This window comes from Merops nubicus, unplaced genomic scaffold (assembly GCF_000691845.1).
Source record: "Merops nubicus isolate BGI_N331 unplaced genomic scaffold, ASM69184v1 scaffold6160, whole genome shotgun sequence".
Classification (NCBI taxonomy): domain Eukaryota; kingdom Metazoa; phylum Chordata; class Aves; order Coraciiformes; family Meropidae; genus Merops; species Merops nubicus.
Genome location: NW_008584942.1, coordinates 13944 through 32212, shown reverse-complemented (window position 1 = coordinate 32212; position 18269 = coordinate 13944). Strand labels below are relative to the sequence as shown.

Sequence of the window (18269 nt, the reverse complement as noted above, 5' to 3'; positions counted from 1 at the left end):
TGGCCTGTCCCTGGGCCCCACTGAGCAGAGTCTGGCCCCAGCCTCTTGCCCCCCGGGGCCCTTGAGCTCTTGCTCAGCACTGCTCAAATCCCCTCTGAGGCTCCTCTCCTCCAGCTTAAACAACCCCAGGGCTCTCAGCCTGGCCTGGCACAGAGATGCTCCAGCCCCTCAGCATCCCTGTAGCCTCTGCTGGAATCTCTCCACCAATTAATTAATTGTCTCTTTTGAGCTTGGGAGCCCAGAACTGGATCCAATACTCCATCTGTGGCCTCACTAGGGCAGAGTAGAGGGGGAGGAGAACCTTCCTCATCCTGCTGGCCATGCTCTTCATAATGCTCTCACAGAAGGTCTTTTTTTGGTTCATTTTTTGCACAACTAGAATTCCCTTCTTGTCCAGCTCACCTCCATGTGTTTTCTGGTCCTCCTCATCCCTAGGGGGGCTGTTTGAGGCTTATCTTCTAAAAAACTCTGGGAACTTTTGCTTCTGGAAACAACCAAGAGCAGCTTAACATACCTTATAGCTGAGCTCTGTGTAAAAACACTTCATGGAAGTTCTTTGGCAACCTTTTGAAACCATGGCAGAAGTGTCAAGTGGATTGTTTATTTTAAAAATAAATGTTTTAAAAAAAAAACCCAACTAGTTAAAATATCCCAACAAAGCTTTTCAAATGCTGGGAGAGGCCAATGGTTCATGTTACAGGTGGAAGGCAAGGAGAACTTCAGGGAGAGATGGAGAACTTGATGCCTTGAGATGGCATCAAGCTCTGAGAGATGGATGCCTTGCTACCTGATTTTTCATTCATGTGTCTCCCACAGTGATCTTCCCCCTCTTCCTACCTCAGCTCAGTGCTAGATTTTTGCAGATCCATCTGGTTGAGCTTGTTGCCTCAGCTACCAGCCTGAGATCCCTTCCTCTGGGCCTTGGAGATGTCTAAGGCATGGAGAAGCAAGTATCAGCCAGGAATACTCAACATTTGAGACCTGGCATGAGGATCAGGGACCTGTGTTGTGCTTCCAGCCCTCACAGAGTAGGATGGATCTATTGTGTGTGCTAATTCTTCCTTAGAGGAAGCACTTCAGGAGGCCAAGGCATTTTGGGACCTCCTGCTGAGATGGCAAAGCCAGTCAGGAATATCAGAGGAGGAGGTTTGGAGGTTTCCTTTATAAAACCCAGGCTTTGCTGGGGCTGATGACGTGAGCCAGTCTGAAGTTGAAGGCATCTTTGTGCCACCCCCTCTCTGGAAGAGCATCACTCCAGCTCCCTGCTCTTCACAGCACTGCACAGCAGGACCTCCTCTCCTTTGCTGCTCATTTATTACTGGTGGTTCTGCTCTTTTGCTGTGTTTCTCCACTCATTGTTCTGATGATGGGTGGAGGGACCCAACTTCAGCATTTCAGTGCTAGCTCACCTCCCTGGAACCAAACCCTGGGGTAGTTGTCCCCAGGAGTGTCACGTTTTGCAGGCAGGGCTGTGTGTGTGTACGAGCAGTTCCCTGCAATCTGAGAGCATGTTTCTCAAAGCAAATGAGCTGATTGCTTTCAATCTGAGAAGAATCCACACGGTTATATAAGAAGATTATCTTTTACTTAATGGCTGTGTAAATATGATTCATGGCCTGAAGGGTGAGGCCGTGTCAGCAACCCATAGTTTGCAAATCTGTGCTGCCTGTGGCAACTGTACCATCCCCTTTGCAAACAAACTCTCTGCTGCAGCCACCTCCTCCCCAGACATCCTCCCCAGACACTGCTCTGTGGTCCTCTGGGGAGAGAATTGAGGCTCTTGCTGCTACTGGAAGGCTCTGCTGCCTTTCACTGAGACAAGCTGGACACTTGGGTGGAGGGGGAACCTCATGAAGTTCAACAGGGGCAAGGGGAGGGTCCTACACTTGGCAGGAATAACCCCCTGGACCAGGACAGGACAGGGGTGACCTGCTGGGAAGGAGCTGGGAGTGATGGGGGGCAACAAGTTGCCCATCAGCCAGCAGTGTGACTTTGACTAAAAAGGCCAATGGTCTCCTGGGGTACACCAAGAAGAGTGTGGCCAGCAGGTTGAGGGAGGTTCTGCTCTCCCTTTGCCCTAGTGAGGCCACAGCTGGAGTATTGGGTCCAGTTCTAGGATCCCCAGTTCAAGAGAGACAGGGAACTACTGGAGAGAGTCCAGCAGAGGCTACAAAGATGCTGATGGGACTGAGGTATCTCTGTGATGAGGAAAGGCTGGGAGACCTGGGGCTAGTCAGCCTGGAGAAGCCTTAGAGGGGATCTTCTCAATGCTGATCAATATCTAAAGGGCAGGGATCAAGAGGCTGGGGCCAGATGCTATTCAGTGGTGCCCAGAGACAGGACGAGGGGCAACAGGCATCAACTGGAACCCAGGAGGTGCCACCTGAGCAGGAGGAGAAACTTCTTTGGTGTGAGGGTGGCCGAGCCTGGAGCAGCTGCCCAGAGAGGCTGTGGAGTCTCCTGCTCTGGAGAGATCCCAAACCCACCTGGACACCATCCTGGGTCCTGCTTTAGTAGCAGACTTGGATGAGATGATCTCTGGAAGTCCCTTCCCAGCTCTATCATCCTGTTCTTCTGTGATTTGCAAAGATCTCCAGCTGTAAATAACAACTGGCGTGTAGTGAAAGGTCTTTTGAGGACAAAGCAGAAAACAAGGAGCTGCCCCTGGGTATTGAGCCAGATCTGGACTTAGAACACAGCCAAAGTTGGAAAGGAGCTCTGGGGTCTGTGGCCCAACGCTCTGGGCAAAGCAGGGCTGGTCTGGGAGCCAATCCAGCTGCTCTTTGCTGGCTCCTGTTATTTAGAACATCAGCACAGACCTGTCCAAAGCCCATGGTGAGGGATATAGGTTGAGATGGTCCCCAGGCTACAGGAGAGGAGGGTGGGATGGGAACTGATGCATCCTTCACAGCCACCCTGAACCATCAGCTCTCTTTTGTTGATGGAGGAACAATATTTCCTGCAAACAAAACTGTTTCTGGGACACCTTTGCAGCCTGCTTCTGATTTTTTTTTTTTTCTGTGGAGCAATGAGTCATTTAAAAGTGATCACAAACCACCCAGAGCCTTTGGGGTTTGTTTTTGCAGAGGGCTTTGGTTCAGAACCATCTAGGAGGACGCTCAGGCTTAGGGCTCAGCTTCTCTGACTGTAAAATAGGAAGAATATTTATCACCCAGCTTTGATGCTCAAGTCCTCGTGTCTAAATTAAGCCCCTGAGCTCCTCGGAGGCAGAGCTGCTCTAGAGCTTCAAAGCTTTGTTGCTGTGATTTGCTACTTTGGAGATGAATCCTCACCAGTGTCCCCATCTGATTGATATCCAGGGAGTGCAGGACACGTTCCACATGCAGAGCTGGTTTTCCTGAGAGAAGGATCTCATAGAAAACCTGAAGCTTGCCTGCAAATGTTGCAGTCTTCATCCCCCCCCAAAAATCAAGGTCTGGATGCCCAGAGCATCCTTGTCCTAGTTATCAGGCTGAATTAGAATATGCAGCTATTTATAATGGAAACCTACATCTCAGTATCAAAAATAGAGTGGAATAAAACCTCGTGAGGAATGAAAGAAACAGCAGGAAAGAAACAAAACCCTGTGCTGCATTTCAAGAGCTGCAGGTATGTCATGGACCTTGTTTGCTTTAAAAGCTGTTTACTTAATGGTGGCCACTTCTGCTGCACCTTTCCAGACCTGTGGCAGGATTTGGCTCAGGAATTTGGGCAGATATTGGGCTTCAAGGAGAGAAGTGATACTGGGAATTGAGGAATAGGAAATGTTTGGTCCTCTGCCTCCTCCTGTGAGCAGGGAAAAGATGATGCCACTTTGTGGTGGGCTTGCTTGGGCTGCAGATATGGTGAGGGCACCCTGGAGCCACCCAACCCTGGGACATGGTCAATCCCTTGGGACTGGGTGCACCCAAGACAGGGCAGAGACCTTTCCAGTGCTCCTTCTACTTGAGTGCTGGGATCAGGAGGAGGTGGCTGTGTCACTCCTCCCCCCCAAAAAAACCCATGAAGCTCTTGGAGACACAGCTCTAAACTTCTGGAGGGGATGTAGGTCGTGCTTGACAGTTAGTTGGTGCCTGACTGCAAACAAAGTATCTCCTAAAAGCCTCATTAATCTTAGATGCACCTTCTCCTCAATAAAATAATCATGCTGTGACATGTTATTCCAAGCTTTGCTTCATTACAGGATACCATAAAACCCATTAACTCTCCCTTGGCCTCCAGGGCTGTCAAGATGATGCCAAAGTAAACAAGTGAGATTATTGAGCAACTAGGGAGAGAGAATAACACAGGCACATCCATCCACCCACACACAGAGTCCCATGTGCACGTGCTTCTGCTGCTTGGGGCTTTCCAAAACACTCAGCAACCCCCCCATAGATCCTAGTCCAAACACTGCTGGCACCACGATTCAGAGGTCTGAAGAGAACTGTGGATCCCACCACCCTGGTTCAGGTCTCTGGGGCTTCTCTGCTTGAAGAGAGCATCCTTGGTCTCCCCTGAGCACTGCAGGGTGTGGGATCCAGCTTCCTGGTGGTGGGCTGGAGGATGGTTGAGCTCTACAGGTTGGTGGGCTGCATGGAAACCTCCACGGGTGCAGGAAAAGTGGAGAAAAAAGTGAGTCTGGATAGAAGATCTGGATAAAATAAGAGGAGCTGAACACCTCAGCTTAGGCTTGATGTTAGGAAGCATTTATTTGCTGAGAGGGTGGTCAAAGATTGGAACAGGCTTCCTGGAGAGGCAGTTGATGCTCCAAGCCTGTCAGTGTTTAAGAAGCATTTGCCAAATGCCCTTAATAATATGCTTTAAGTTTGGGTCAGTTCTGAAGTGGTCAGGCAGTTGGACTAGATGATTATTGTAGGTCCTTTCTGATTGGAATCTATTCTCACTCTACCCTCAAGACATCTCCAGTCTTAGGAATGAAAGGTGACACTTTTTGGAAAAGAACTGTCACCTGCTCATCCCCATTCCCCATGGGATGGAAGAAGCTTTCTCTGCCTCACTGAGGAAAATCAGGACAACAAGAGGACTCCAGTGAGCCTCTAATTCACATTTTTCCATTAAATAAGGATTTGTGAGCTGCCTTCATAAAGGGTTAATACCATAGCTCAGAGACTGCCCAGATAAAACCTCTCTGAGCTGCTTCATCCAACCCAACCATCCCCTGAAGGCTGCTGAAACAACACATCCTCTCAGGGTCCTTTCTGTGCTGCCCTCCCAGCTCATGAGACCTTGCAGATAGCTTGGATCACCCAAGGTGACCGTGGCTTGAAAAGACACAGTCACAAATAATGAAAATTATTCTGCTTGGAGAGTTGATCTTCCAAGAGCAGAGCAGAACAGGCTGGACAACAAAATAGCTGAGAGAGGAGCAACTGCCCATCGAAATATCTCAGAGCAGGGAGGAGGGAGAGCAATATTTTTGTTGTAAATGTGGTTTCTGACCATCAGAGCAGTCAGGATCTGGAAGAGCCTCCTGCCAGCAGACCCACAAAGACACACGGACTTCTGATGACTTTCTTTTTCTTTAAAGAAGTGGTGAGAAGGGTAATGGTTGAGTCTTATAAGCTGAGGAGACCCTTAACTCATTGAGGTTAGTAATTAAAGCCCCTTGAGGCATCTAGACTGGCTTCTTCTCCTGAGGAACCCCAACTGGCCAGTGATATCTTTGCTCAGAGCTGGCACAACAAAAGTAACCTTGCAGAGAACCTCATCTGAGGACACCAGCAGGTAAAAAAAAGTCTCCTAGTTGTGCTCCCTGCAGGGAAAGAAAACCCAGACCCCTTTCCCAAGCTGGCCATGGCTGGTGACTCTTCTTTTAGGAGGCAGAACTCTTGCTATTAACTCTCCCTTCCTCACCAGGATGACTTTCCTCCTCTGCGTGTCAGGGTCTCTCCTCATCTCCTTGTTGGGTTTTATATCTTTTAGAGATGCGAGTGTCATCCTCAAGCACAACAACAGTTGTCTTCACACTAAGCCCACGTCCTCCCCTGTGTCCTCTCTCTCTCTCCAAACCCAGAAGACTGGCAGCAGCCAGGAAGGATTAAAAACAACTTCTGGCTTGTTTTTAGGGCGGGTAAAAACATAGAGAGTTGATGGTTTGGATTCGTTGCATGGGTTTGTGAAATCTCTGTGGGTTTTAGGAGAAGATGTTCAGGTGGAAGAGACTCTGCTGAAGCTTTCACTGGGACTGAAGACAACTCAGCCCTTTTTAAGGCTTTCCAGGACCCATGACCAAGAGCTTCATCAAAGGATGCTGTTAATGAGGCTTTGATCTTCTGCCCCTCATATCAGCTCATGGTGAGCATGTCCTGGTGCCACCAGGAACCTGGACCCCACTGTGGGTTGGTGCTCCTTGCTGGGAGTGATTTGGGCACCACGGGATGAGAAGGACGTGGAGGGGCTGGAGCAGGGCCAGAGAAGGGCAACGAGGGGTGAGAGGGCTGGAGAACAAGTGGAGCCCGGCTGAGGGACCTGGAGGTCTTCAGTCTGGAGAAGAGACTGAGAGGTGGCCTCATTGCTCTGAGCATAGAGCTCAGCATAGAGCTGCCTAAGAGGAACTTGGAGTGAGGCTGGTGTTGGTCTCTTCTCCCAGATTCCTGATGATAGGACAAGATGAAATGGCCTCAAGTTGTGCCAGGGGAGGTTTTGATTGGGTGTTAGGAAGAATTTCTTCCCTGAGAGTGCCCTGAGGCACTGGAAGGGGCTGCCCAAGGAGGGGGTGGAGTCCCCATCCATGGAGAGGTTCAAAAAAACGTGTAGATGTAGCACTTGAGGCCGTGGTCTAGTGAATAGGGAACTGTTGGGAGGAAGGTTGGACTTGATGATCCTAGAGGTCCTTTCCAACCAGAGTGACTCCGTGCTGGCACCTACCTCTGCAGGCACCTCCCTTACAACCTTACAGCCATCCTCTGATGTCCTCTCTCAATCTGGGGGAGGGTTTCAATGGGCAAAGTGCCACCTGCCCCCGGGACCTCGCGTGGGTGTCGTGCCACAGCCCGTGTTTGTGCCTCAACTGGAGAACCAGCCGAGCAGCCAAGGGGTGTGCACAGCAGCAGGGCTCAGAGAAGGTGCAGAACTCCTCCCGGCCATCGAGGTGCTCTTCAGCCTGCTCCTTGCAGGTCCAAAGGTGCTGCAGAAGGAAATGAGCACCTTGACATCACTCCATCTCCTTTTCCAGGTTCTCTTTTTTGCATCTCGTTCCCAGATTATTGGCCATTCCAGGTTCTCAGAATCATAGAATGATAGAATCATAGAATCCTTTAGGTTGGAAGGGACCTCCAAGATCATCAAGTCCAACCACTGAGCCACCAGGGCTCCAAAGTCCTCTGCCAAAACAGGTCAGAATCTGTCAGGGCTGGAAGGGACCCCAAGGGTCACCCAGTTCCAACCCCTCTGCCATGAGCAGGGACACCTCCCACTAGATCAGGCTGCCCAGAGCCTCCTCCAGCCTGGCCTTAAAGACCCCCAGGGATGGGGCCTCAACCACCTCCCTGGGCAACCCCTTCCAGGGTCTCACCACTCTCCTGGGGACGCACTTCTTCCTCACATCCAGCCTGAATCTGCCACTTCCAGCTTTGCCCCATTCCCTCTAGTTCTGTTGTTACTTGAGATCCTAAAAAGTCCCTCCCCAACGTTCCTGTAGGCCCCCCTAAAATACTGGCAGGCCACAATAAGGTCACCTCGGAGCCTTCTCCGCTCCAGACTTAACAGCCCCAACTCTCTCAGTCTGTCCTCACAGCAGAGCTGCTCCAGCCCTCGGATCATTCTCGTGGCTCTTCTCTGGACACGCTCCAGCAGGTCCACGTTTGGGGCAATCCCAACTGCAGCTGCTGGCAAGACCAGGGTGAGCTCTGTTGTCCCAAACCCTGGTGAGTCCAGGGCAAGGCTGTGCATTGAAACAAGAGTTGGATGATGCTTCCATACTGGTGTGACATCGTTGGTGTGGCTGAGGGCACAACAAATTGCCCTTGCAGTGGGGAGGAGTGGCCTGAAGACATGAAAACCACACTCACCCCTTTGCCTTCAGAGACCTGCAGGCCACAGGGAGCCCGTGTGGTTGTGTTCAGAGGACTAAGTTAAATTTTTGCCACTCTGGCCCATGGATTTTATCCTACAGCTTTTGGTTGTCTTCAACATCATGGATCTGCAAGGATTTCAGAAAATTGCCCACAAGGGACTCGTGCAAAATTGGTTCACCCCAAAACACAACGTTCTTATCTGTTTTTATTAAGTTTCTTCAGAAACTTAAAGCTTGGTCCTCACTGAAGTTGTGTTGCAGAGCTACCAAGGTGTGACAGTTCAGGTCAGCTTTGGATGGAGCTTTGAGCAAGCTGGTTTAGCAGAAGGTGTCCCTGTCCATGGCAGAAGGTTTGAACTAGATGGTCTTTAAGGTCTCTTCCAACCCAAACCATTCCTGGAGAAGAAGAGGCTGAGGGGAGACCTTATTGCACCCTACAACGACCTGGGAGGAGGTTGTGGTGAGGTGGTGTTGGTCTCTCCTCCCAAGGAACTAGGGATAGGGTGAGAAGAAATGGGCTTAAGTTGCACCAGGGGAGGTTTAGGTTGGGTATTAGGAGGAATTTTCTTACTGAAGGAGTGGTGAAGCATTGGAATAGGCTGCCCAGGGAGGTGTTGGAGTCACCATCCCTGGAGGGATCCACAAAACATGTGGACGTGGCACTTGGGGATGTGGTTTAGTGGTCCTGGTATTGTTGGGTTGATGGCTGCACTTGATCTTAGAGTTCTTTCCCAACCTTTATGATTCTATGAGCTTTGAAGGTCCCTTTCAACTCAAACCCTTCTACAATTTAATGAATTTCCATCTATTTAATAGGGACTGACTGGGGAAAGGGGATTGGGATCCAGACCAGCCTCAGATGGGGCACAGAGCAATTAATTGACACACTTTGTGTCCTTTAAAACCTTGTGGCAGACTGGAGCCCCTGGAAATGAGGCTGGAGGCATGCTGGGAAGGCAGTCAATGCACACACAGACCATCTGCCCCATCCTTTGACAATATTCTGAGCATCCCTCTTGAATTTGTGCCCCTAAATGTCTTTGCTAAATTCAGATACCACCTATGATGCTGTGCTTGCCTCCCTGCCCCCTCAACAGATCTGCTTCAGGCACCCTGAAATTTCCTTTCACCTCAATTTTTTCGGATTTGTCTTATTCTCAGACCTGGGGCTGAATAGGAAGAGGTTTTGGATTCCTTTTCCCCTGGAATGAGGGAGGTGAGAGTCCCACAGCAGAGCAATGAAGACATCCCAGAGAGGATGTGCTGGTGTGTCAGAGGCAGTGGTACCAAGTCATCCACAGCCTAATATGGAAAAATAGATCTATTTTAAGAAGGAAAAATAACACCCAACCCCAACCCAACGGTGCCCATGATAGGTTTGAGATGAGAAATAATTTGGGAGTGATACAGAAAATGATATCAGGCCTGCCAAGCCCATTTCTATAATTAATAACTCCTTCAGATGAAGTGACTTCCTTTTGGAGGTGCAGTATTAAACATTTAAATCCCTTATCTGTAAATATAAGGCTGTGGCAGAGATCTCCACGAGCCTTGCAGCTACATCCTAATGTATATTTATATTCCAGGCAGGTATTTTTAGTAAGAACTACAAGTTCTTTCTGGCTTTTATTACATGGGAGCTCTGTTTTACATTAAATGTCTGGGCTGCAAAAATATCCCCTTCTTTTTTCCTTCTCTTGGGGTTCTGCAACAATTTCTTCCCTTGTCTTGTCTTTCTTTCATGCCTGCTTGGATTAATGCACCTTCCAAGAGGGCTGTAAGGTTTTTTTTCCCCCCATTTTCCCTACCAAAGAAGACAAAATATATAAAATTAAAAGAAATCAAGCAGCAAAACAGCTCCTGCTGTTTCTCTCACCTGGCAGCTTGAGCCCAGCCTTCAACTGGAGCTCCACCCCTGGCTACACATGATGGGACCAGTGTCCTGCTGTGGGAAGGAGCTGGAAATGAGATCCCTGCTGGAAACCCTGGTCCTCCAAGCATGGATCATGCTGTTTGTGGAGCTTTGCTCCTCCCCAGTGATGCCTTTGTGGGAATTTTACCCAAGTGGAAGCAAGAAGATGGAACCTGGGACTTGGCCTAACCCAAGGCTGGTTGTGCCCTGTGTCTCCAGGGGAGGAACTGGCTTTGCTCCTCCCCAGTGATGCCTTTGGGGGAATTTTACCCAAGTGGCAGCAAGAAGATGGAACATGGGACTTGACTTAACCCAAGACTGGTTGTATCCTGTGTCTCCAGGGGAAGAACTATGCTTAGAAAACAACCACTCTACCTTCAAGAATCATGGAGCCTGTGAGGAAAGGCCACATGGTTGGCTGGAGGTGGAACTCAAGAGGTTATACCCCTAAATATCCTCCATGTGGATATTCAGCCCCACGTTGAAGCCATGTGACCATCAGACCACGGAGCCACGAGACCAACGTGGGTCTGCAAGCCCCTCCCAAAAGTTGAGTCTCTGCTGGGCTTTGCTTTGTAATTTCTAGGTGGATGAATGCACTTGCAGATTTGCAGCTGGAAGGGGGTGCTGCACATCTGGAGGGCTGCCCCACACTTGCACGAGGGCTGGAAGGTGATGGGAGAGGCAACTTCTTGGCCAGATGAAGCACAAGACGCCGAGGAGAGCTCTCAAACCTGGAAATAAACTCTCTGGACGTGCCCAAAACGACTGCTGGGAAGAAGGAGCTCCCCGTGGGGGCAGGTAAAACCCTTCCCCCCAGCAGCAGCAGCACTGGATGCTGCCTGTTGTGAAACCTCCTCTTGCAGGGCCGAGAGGCTGCGAGGCTTTTTAGGGCCCTTTGGAGACACATCTTTCCCTGTTCTATTTTATTCGACCTATATTTAAGCCTCTCCCTCCCTGTGTCCACTCGACCCGCTGCCACAGAGCTCTGCCACCTCCTTTGATCCCCCTGGCAGCGTCCTGCCTTCATTGGGCTTCAATCCTAGGGCCCAAAAAGCTGAAGAAGAAATAAAAGCACCCACCCAAGCAGCAGAAAAATCCAACTTTGGAAGGACCCCGTTGACAACTGCTCAGCCCGTGGCTGTGTGAGCAGATGGATATTGATGCAAAAGGACATTTTGTACCATTGATGCTCTCTCTGTGAAGAGCTTTTTCACCTGGTCTAATCTTGGAGCATATTCCAAGTGCTTTGAAGCTCAATCCTGCCCTTTGAGTCTCTTTTTGGCTACAGGAGGAGCTCAGTGCTCTGTTGCTGGAGCCACAAGTCCCAGGGGAGGGGGGACCTGAAGCGTGGTGGGATACAGGATGCTCACGGGCAGCACCAGTGGCACAAGGAGATCAGTGGTTGCCACTGGCAGTATCTTTACATAGAATAACAACCCCTGAATTATTGACCTGAGCTCAGCAACGTTCTCTGTGCCTGCTGCAAGAGAAGCTGCACTAAGAAAACCCCCAGCTGCCCCCAAGGAGCCTCCTGTAGCCACTGGGGAGTCCTTTACCTGCTGCCACCCTTCTCCCTTTCCTCTTCCAGCCTTAAATTTAGCTCTTCCAAGGAGTGTTTTTTTCCACTCCCTTGCTTTTCTCTGCCCCAGGGCAGTTTTGGAGCTGCAGAAGCAGCCAGAGAGCTGCTTTGTGCTCCCTCCCTGGGGGAAGGTGGAGCCCAGAAGAAAGATGCTGCAGGCTGAAAACAAGAGGATCCAACTTTATTTGCTAGATTCTCACCCAGAAGGGACCCTTCACCCTCCCAGTCCCTCCAGATCCAGATTCTGCCCCACCTGCACGTGCAGTAGATGGAGGAAAATTCAGCTCAGGTTGGGACAGGACTCTGTGACCAGCATGGGAAGGCCACAGGGGACAGGGATTTACTCCAGAACTCAAACCCAAACTAGAACAGAGGATCTGATGTCAGGATGTCAGTGGTGGAGTTTTGCTTCTGGCTTGACCCATCAGCCTGTTTTTGAAGCAGGGGAAGAGAACAGAGGAGGAGGAGGAAGCAGAAGCTTGTGCTCTGTGTCTGCAAGGGTGGGTGGAACATCAGCATCTGAATATCTCCCCATCACTACCCTCTCAGTGATGTTTTTTCCTCTGAAAGGGTGTTTCAGGGCAGCTGTCGCTGGTTTAGTGACTCATGGAGCATTTCACCCCTGGAACAAAGGGGCTGCTCATTCTCCTGAGCCCCAGGCTTGCCCAGGGCCCTCTGCCAAGGAATCCTGCAATGCCTTGTCAAAGACCTCGAGGAACAATTACCTTTGTGCAAATGAAGAAGAAGAGGCCCCCTGCTCATTAATTTGGTTTCCTGGCTGGTGTCTTAGAGTGAAAAATGAGAAAAAAAATGGAGAAAAAAGAAAAATGAGGGAAAAAAAATAGACTTTGCCACCTCTGAGTGGAGCCAGTGGCTTTTCCCAGAGTGGAGGGTCTGGGGTCATCATCTCTTTCCTCCCCCTGCAGTCCCTGCTGTGAAGGGGTGAGCAGAGTAGCAGAAGTTGTTTGAAAAGGTCTGTAAAACATCTGGGAAGGGAAATCCAGGAGCTTTGATTGCCACCCAAGCCCAGGGCAAAGGGCTGATGAAGGTTTTGACTGCCTAGACTCCCCAGTTTGCTTTTGGAGGTCTGACCTGACCTGGCCTGTCAGTCCAGGGTGCTGTTTTGAGCTTTCCAGAAATACAGCCCCTCTCAACACATGAAGGCTGAGCCCTTCTGAGCTCACCCCATAGCTTATTCCTGACAGAATTAAGGGCCAGCTCTTTGCAACTGCAAGCCATGCTCTGCTGGGCAGGTGGTGAGGACCAACAACCATCTGCTGCTCTGCCTCAGGAGATGGCACCAAAAGTGGAGAGAACATAAGCCCAGCTCCTGGTGGAGAGTTGAAGGATCTTTTTTAAGGGGACTGTGAGCAGGGATTTAATAGAGGCACACAGGAAGAGGTTGTGGGGGAGCTTGGGGAGTGAAAGATGTGTTGTCCATCTCCAGAGTGTGTTCAACCCCTGCTGATGACACCAGAGCACCAGCCTCGATGGCTCTGCTCAGGTCCTGCAGCACTTCATCCACTGCTGCTCCCCACCCAGTAAAGTTGTGGGGAGAGATGTGGGTCCTGGTGGCCAGAAGCAGGTGAAGGTGAGCAACATCTCAGCAGCTGGAAACTGGAAATTTGAAGGGTTCAGGTCCAGGTGCCCAAACTCTTGGCTTGAATCCACAACGGTGAAGATGGGTGGAGCCACACATCCGTGAAGAAGGTTGTTCCCAAGGCATCTAAGAGTTCCTGAAGCAGCTTGGCAGCAAGAGGAGTGGGTGTGTTTTGGCTGGAGCGTGGAGACCTGTGAGGCTACAGAGCACGCTGGAGGAGTGTCCCAACCACCATGGCCACCAGACCCAGGGCTGAAGAGCTGCTCCTCACCCCGTTGCTGCTCCTGCTGTCGTCGGTGCAGAGGTCAGTGTAGCAGCACGACTTGGGTTTAGATGCCCCAATCCCACTAGAAGGGAGACATTCATTCTCACAGCTTCTGGTCACCGTGATGTTGCCGAAAAAGGGGTAACCTGAAAGAGGCAGGTGGGGAGAAGGGTGAGAGAGAAACAGGAGCCATAGAACCAGAGAACCATTCAGGTTGGAACAGATCTCTGAGATCATCAAGTCCAACCATCACCCAACACCACCATGACCATTAAACCATGTCCTCAAGTGCCACATCTACACATTTTTTGAACCCCTCCAGGGATGGGGACTCCAGCACCTCCCTGGGCAGCCTGGGCCAAGACCTCACCACTCTGGCAGGGTAAATGGTGAAGGATGGTGCAGGCAGTGAGAAACTTTGACTTTGTGTAGTGGAGGAGAATTAAAAGTGAAGGGTTGGCACACAGTTTTGGGGCCAGAAGCTCAAAGAAAGTGGTTCTGCCCCTCTACTCTGCTGACATCCCAGCTGGAGCACTGTGTCCAGCTCTGGGCCCCTCAGCACAAGAAGGACCTGGACCTGTTGGAGTGGGGCCAGAGGAAGCCACCAAAATGATCAGAGGGCTGGAACCTCTCTGCTATGAGGACTGGTTGAGAGAGTTGGGGTTGCTCAGCCAGGAGAAGAAAAGGCTGCAGGGAGACCTTCTGGTGTCCTTCCAGTACTTAAAAGGGGCCTACAGGAAAGCTGGAGAGGGGCTTTTTACAAAGGCATGTAGTTGTAGAACAAAGGGTGGTGGCTCTAAACTGAAAGAGGGGAGATTTAGATTAGATATTATGAAGAAATTCTTCACTGTGAAGGTTGAGAGACACTGGAGCATGTTACCCAGTGAAGTTGTGGTTGCCCCATCCCTGGGAGTGTTCAAGGCCAGGTTGTATGAAGCTTTGAGCAACCTGGTCTAGTTGGAGGGTTCCCTGCCCGTGGCAGGGGGAGGTGGAACTAGATGATCTTTAAGGTCCCTTCCAACCCAACCCATTCTAGGATTCCATGATGTCTCCCTGCAGGCACCCAGAGCAAGCCCTGAATCTTACCTGAGTCTACGGAGTGCAGCGTTGTCGTGCACACGGTGGCTCCCATGGGACAGGGGGTGATTGTCCTGCACTTGGCAATGTCTGTTGGCTCCTTGCACGTGTAGCATCGTAAGGCCTGGGCTGCAGAAGGGAACAGAATGCATCTTGAGACAGCAAGTCTGCAGCTTCTCTGCTCTCTGTTGGGAGCTATGTGACCATCAGTTCTCCATCCCACTCCTTCACCCAGAAGTGGTCTTGGAAAGGAAGAACATCTGGAGACAACAGCAAAGCTTGGGTATGTCAGGGGAAAGAAGGATCAGACCCAGGGCCAAAGGACAAGGATGGTGTGGAGGAATTTGAGGATAATCACCACCCTAGGCCCTGGCAGTCCCCCCGTCCCTCCACCCACGGTGACAGCTCCTCCGTGCTCGTTCAGAGGGATTTCTGCAGAACTTGGTGACTAAGAGCAGAATTTAAATTTCAGAGCTGTATCAGAGATCCAAAGGGCTGAATGTGGCCTGAAAAAAACCACTTTCATCCAGGGCTAGTGCTGCTTTTGGAAAGAAATGCTGCTAGAAAGCTCTTGCTGGCTGCCCGTTGATAATAGGCACCTTTCCATGTGCAAGCACCGATCCCAGCAGCTGCTCAAAGGTCTTGGTATGAGACTTGTCCACCTACAATCAGCAGATACTGAGTGTGTGCATAGATTTTTGGAGTCGTGCTGGTGTGGCTCGATGACACAAACCAGGCTGGTTTGAAATGTTTCTATCCTACCAGTCAAAGAGCCACCCAAATGTGGCCACTGCCATCTATTGGCAAAATTGCAGAGAGCCAAAGTTTTCTTCCTGCTGTTCTGCAGCGTTGGAGACAAATTCCTGGGACTTTGTGATAAGGGTAAACATTTTTTTTTTTGAAGGAGGTTGTTTGAACACCTGACTCCAGAAGGAATTTTCAGGGCATCTCCTTCTCTTATCACCTCCTTCAGAAAATTCAGCTCTGAGTCTACGTGACTCAAAAATTTTGTCCCCGTGGCTGAGGTAGGAAGGAGCTTTTAAGGTGATCAGTGGTGATGTTCTTTTGGCCATATCCTTTGTAAACAGGTCTAGTGGAGCCAGTGGTGTTTATCCGAGTGGAAGACCTTGGTAGATCCTCCCCAACTGACCCCTGAGAGGTTGTTTTACGTTTTAGCCCACCAAGAAAACACAACGCTGTCAACCTCAGAAGCTTGTGGATGTTTTTGAACGTGTGGGACTGAGATAGAGATGGAGTACTGCTGCCTTAAAGCATCTGAGAAACTCCTCTGCAGCCTTTGGGCTGAGGTGGTTTCCAAACCTCACCGTTTTCATGGGTGAGCAGGGCAGTGCCATGGGCTCTGAGGGTACTCTCAGTTAAGAGCAGGCTTAAGGAAGAAAATCCTCAGCCCCTTTACTTTGCATTGAGGACAGTGCTGTGTGCCCATCTGAGGCCAATAATTCACCATCCACTGCCCAACAGTATCTTCTACCCTTTGATATCACATCTCTGGAAGATGAAGGGTCACAGACATATCCCTCAGCTGCAGGAGCTGTGCCTAGACTGGCTGCCTCCCCCTGGATCACCCCAGGAAAAGCATTTCTTCCTCCAGCTCAATTATAAAGAAAAGGGTGGTGATGCCTCTCTGTCTCCATAAAGCTCTCCAAGACTTTTGGGTGGAAAACCACTTTACCAGGTCCTAAGCAACCTCATTCAATCCAGGGCAGGTCTAGACTTAGAAGGAGGAAAAGGAAAACACAACATCTGTGAAATATCTTGAAAGAAGGGGAAAAAAACCCAAAAAATCAGCAGACACTGGCATGTAAAAAATTGTAGTAGCTGTACAGAAGCAACTGCACCTATCGTGGTTCAGCCCCGTGGTGGGTTTGACCCAGAGTGTCCTCCAGCCAGCAGTTGGGTTTGCTTTAGAGACTGGTGGAAGGAGGAATGAGGGTGGGGGGATTAAAAACAAAGCAATGCAGCCTGAAGAAGAGACCCAAACCACTTGCATGCTTAAAGAGCTGCAAGGTGTGTGCCTTCCAGCTTTCCTCCACATGAAACCCTTGGAATGGTCTCCAGGTAGCCATGCCTTCAGATGGAGGTGTTCAACCCCTCCCCAGGCTGCTTTGCCTTCAAGATCCTTCAGAGTCTCATGAAAGCAGCCTAAAAATCTCTGAGGCCCATGGGCTGTAGGTTAAAACCCACTGGGTTGTTCTCAACCCAAGGAGGACTCTGTTCCAGGCCAAGGATGCAGTGGGTCACAATTAGATGGAGGAAGGACATAGCCATGACCAGACCCTGTGACCAGCTTGCCCAAGATCCAGACCCATCAGAGACCAAACCCACACAGATCCAGGGGAATTTCCAGCCTCCACCTAACTCCTAATCTCTAGAAATGAAACAATCCAAGAGCTGGGGGTTTAATGAAGCTCTTTCCAAAGTCCTTGGAGTTATTCCTCATCCCCTCACCCATCTCTACACTAAAGCCTTACCCTCTGGGTTTCAGAGCTTCCAGCCAGGATGTTTTAGGGCTGGCAGGAGCTCAGGATGAACACACCCTATCCCATCCATGAGGGGACAAGTTGGCATCTTAAGTAGAGGCTGTTGGGTGAAGTTCTCCCCCATGTTTGTACTGCCCTGTGGCTATCATTTACACCTTAGTCCTATAAAGAAGCATGTTGGTCCCCACCATCCTGGCGTGCAATGTAAGCAGGGGTGGTTGACAGGTGACCACCTATGCATCCAAAAACCAAGCCTTGCTCTCCATCACGTGTCACGACTTCTCCACTTCCCCCCATTCACCCTCTCCACGGACCTTCTGAAATACATACAAGCATTATTTCCCCTGCCAGGTCTTTCTGCATTGATGCCTTTCCCCTCCCTTCCCAGGCATTTCTCAGGGGGGTCCATGAAGTATCTGGAATGCAGCAGCCTTACCCAACTCCACGTATGCCAAGCCAAGCAGGAGCCCAACCAGAAGTGTCTTCATGCTGAGAGCAGCTCCGTGCAGCCAGGACAGTAAAGAAGAGCTGCTCCCAGGGAGCTTTATATGTTCTCCCACCCTCCACTTGCTGTGGATCCTGTGGGCGGATTCCCTCAGACAGTGATCAGGGGAGAGAGCTCAGCTCCAGTCTGGATTGGGATTTGTAGAGGAACAAGTTCTCCGAGGAGGTGACATCACCGCGACGTCACCTCTTCTTCAGGTTTATGTCCTGGAGCTGGTCCCATGGAAAAGGAAAAACAAAGCTTGCCCTGGAAGGGGTGGCCCCACGCCGGTGCTGGGATGGGGAATGTGACAAGGTATGTTTGTTGCTTCAAACCTGGCTCCACGAGCCCAGAACTGGGTTGTGTCAGACGTGTTGCGTTGGGCAACAGCAGCCAAGGTGCAAGCGGCAGCAGGCTGGGCTTCCACGTGTGTTGGCTCAGCCCCACCAAACCCTGGGCCATGTTTTCATGCCTACTGCTCTGCAGAATGGTGGGGGGGAAGCTGATGGGGGTGGGTTTGCCCCAGATGTGTCTCTTTGCCCAAAGCCAGTGCAAAACTAAAGCTGGTTTCTGGGTTCCAGGGGCTTCGTTGTTAACGGGGTTGTTGGGTGTGGGAATCACAGAATCCCACCATGGTAGAGGTTCAAAGGAACCTCTGGGGATCATCTTGTCCAAACCTCCTGCTAAAACACCTCAAACAGGTGGCACAGGATGGTGTCCAGATGGGTTTGGGATCTCTCCAGAGCAGGAGACTCCACAACCTCTCTGGGCAGCTGCTCCAGGCTCGGCCACCCCCCCCGGAAACAATTTTTTCCCTCCATTCAGATGGCA

The 18269-nt window shown here is 50.5% G+C and overlaps 1 protein-coding gene across 1 annotated transcript; it reads right to left on the bottom strand.

The window, feature by feature from the left end:
* Nucleotides 1–13310: 13310 nt before the first annotated feature.
* LOC103778360 (ly6/PLAUR domain-containing protein 2-like) lies at nt 13311–17442 on the bottom strand. The gene is made up of 3 exons (XM_008945946.1): nt 17391–17442; nt 14463–14582; nt 13311–13522 (listed from the first exon to the last, which is right to left on the bottom strand). The coding sequence occupies exons 1-3, from the start codon at nt 17440–17442 to the stop codon at nt 13311–13313; spliced, it is 384 nt and encodes a 127-aa protein (XP_008944194.1).
* Nucleotides 17443–18269: the final 827 nt, after the last annotated feature.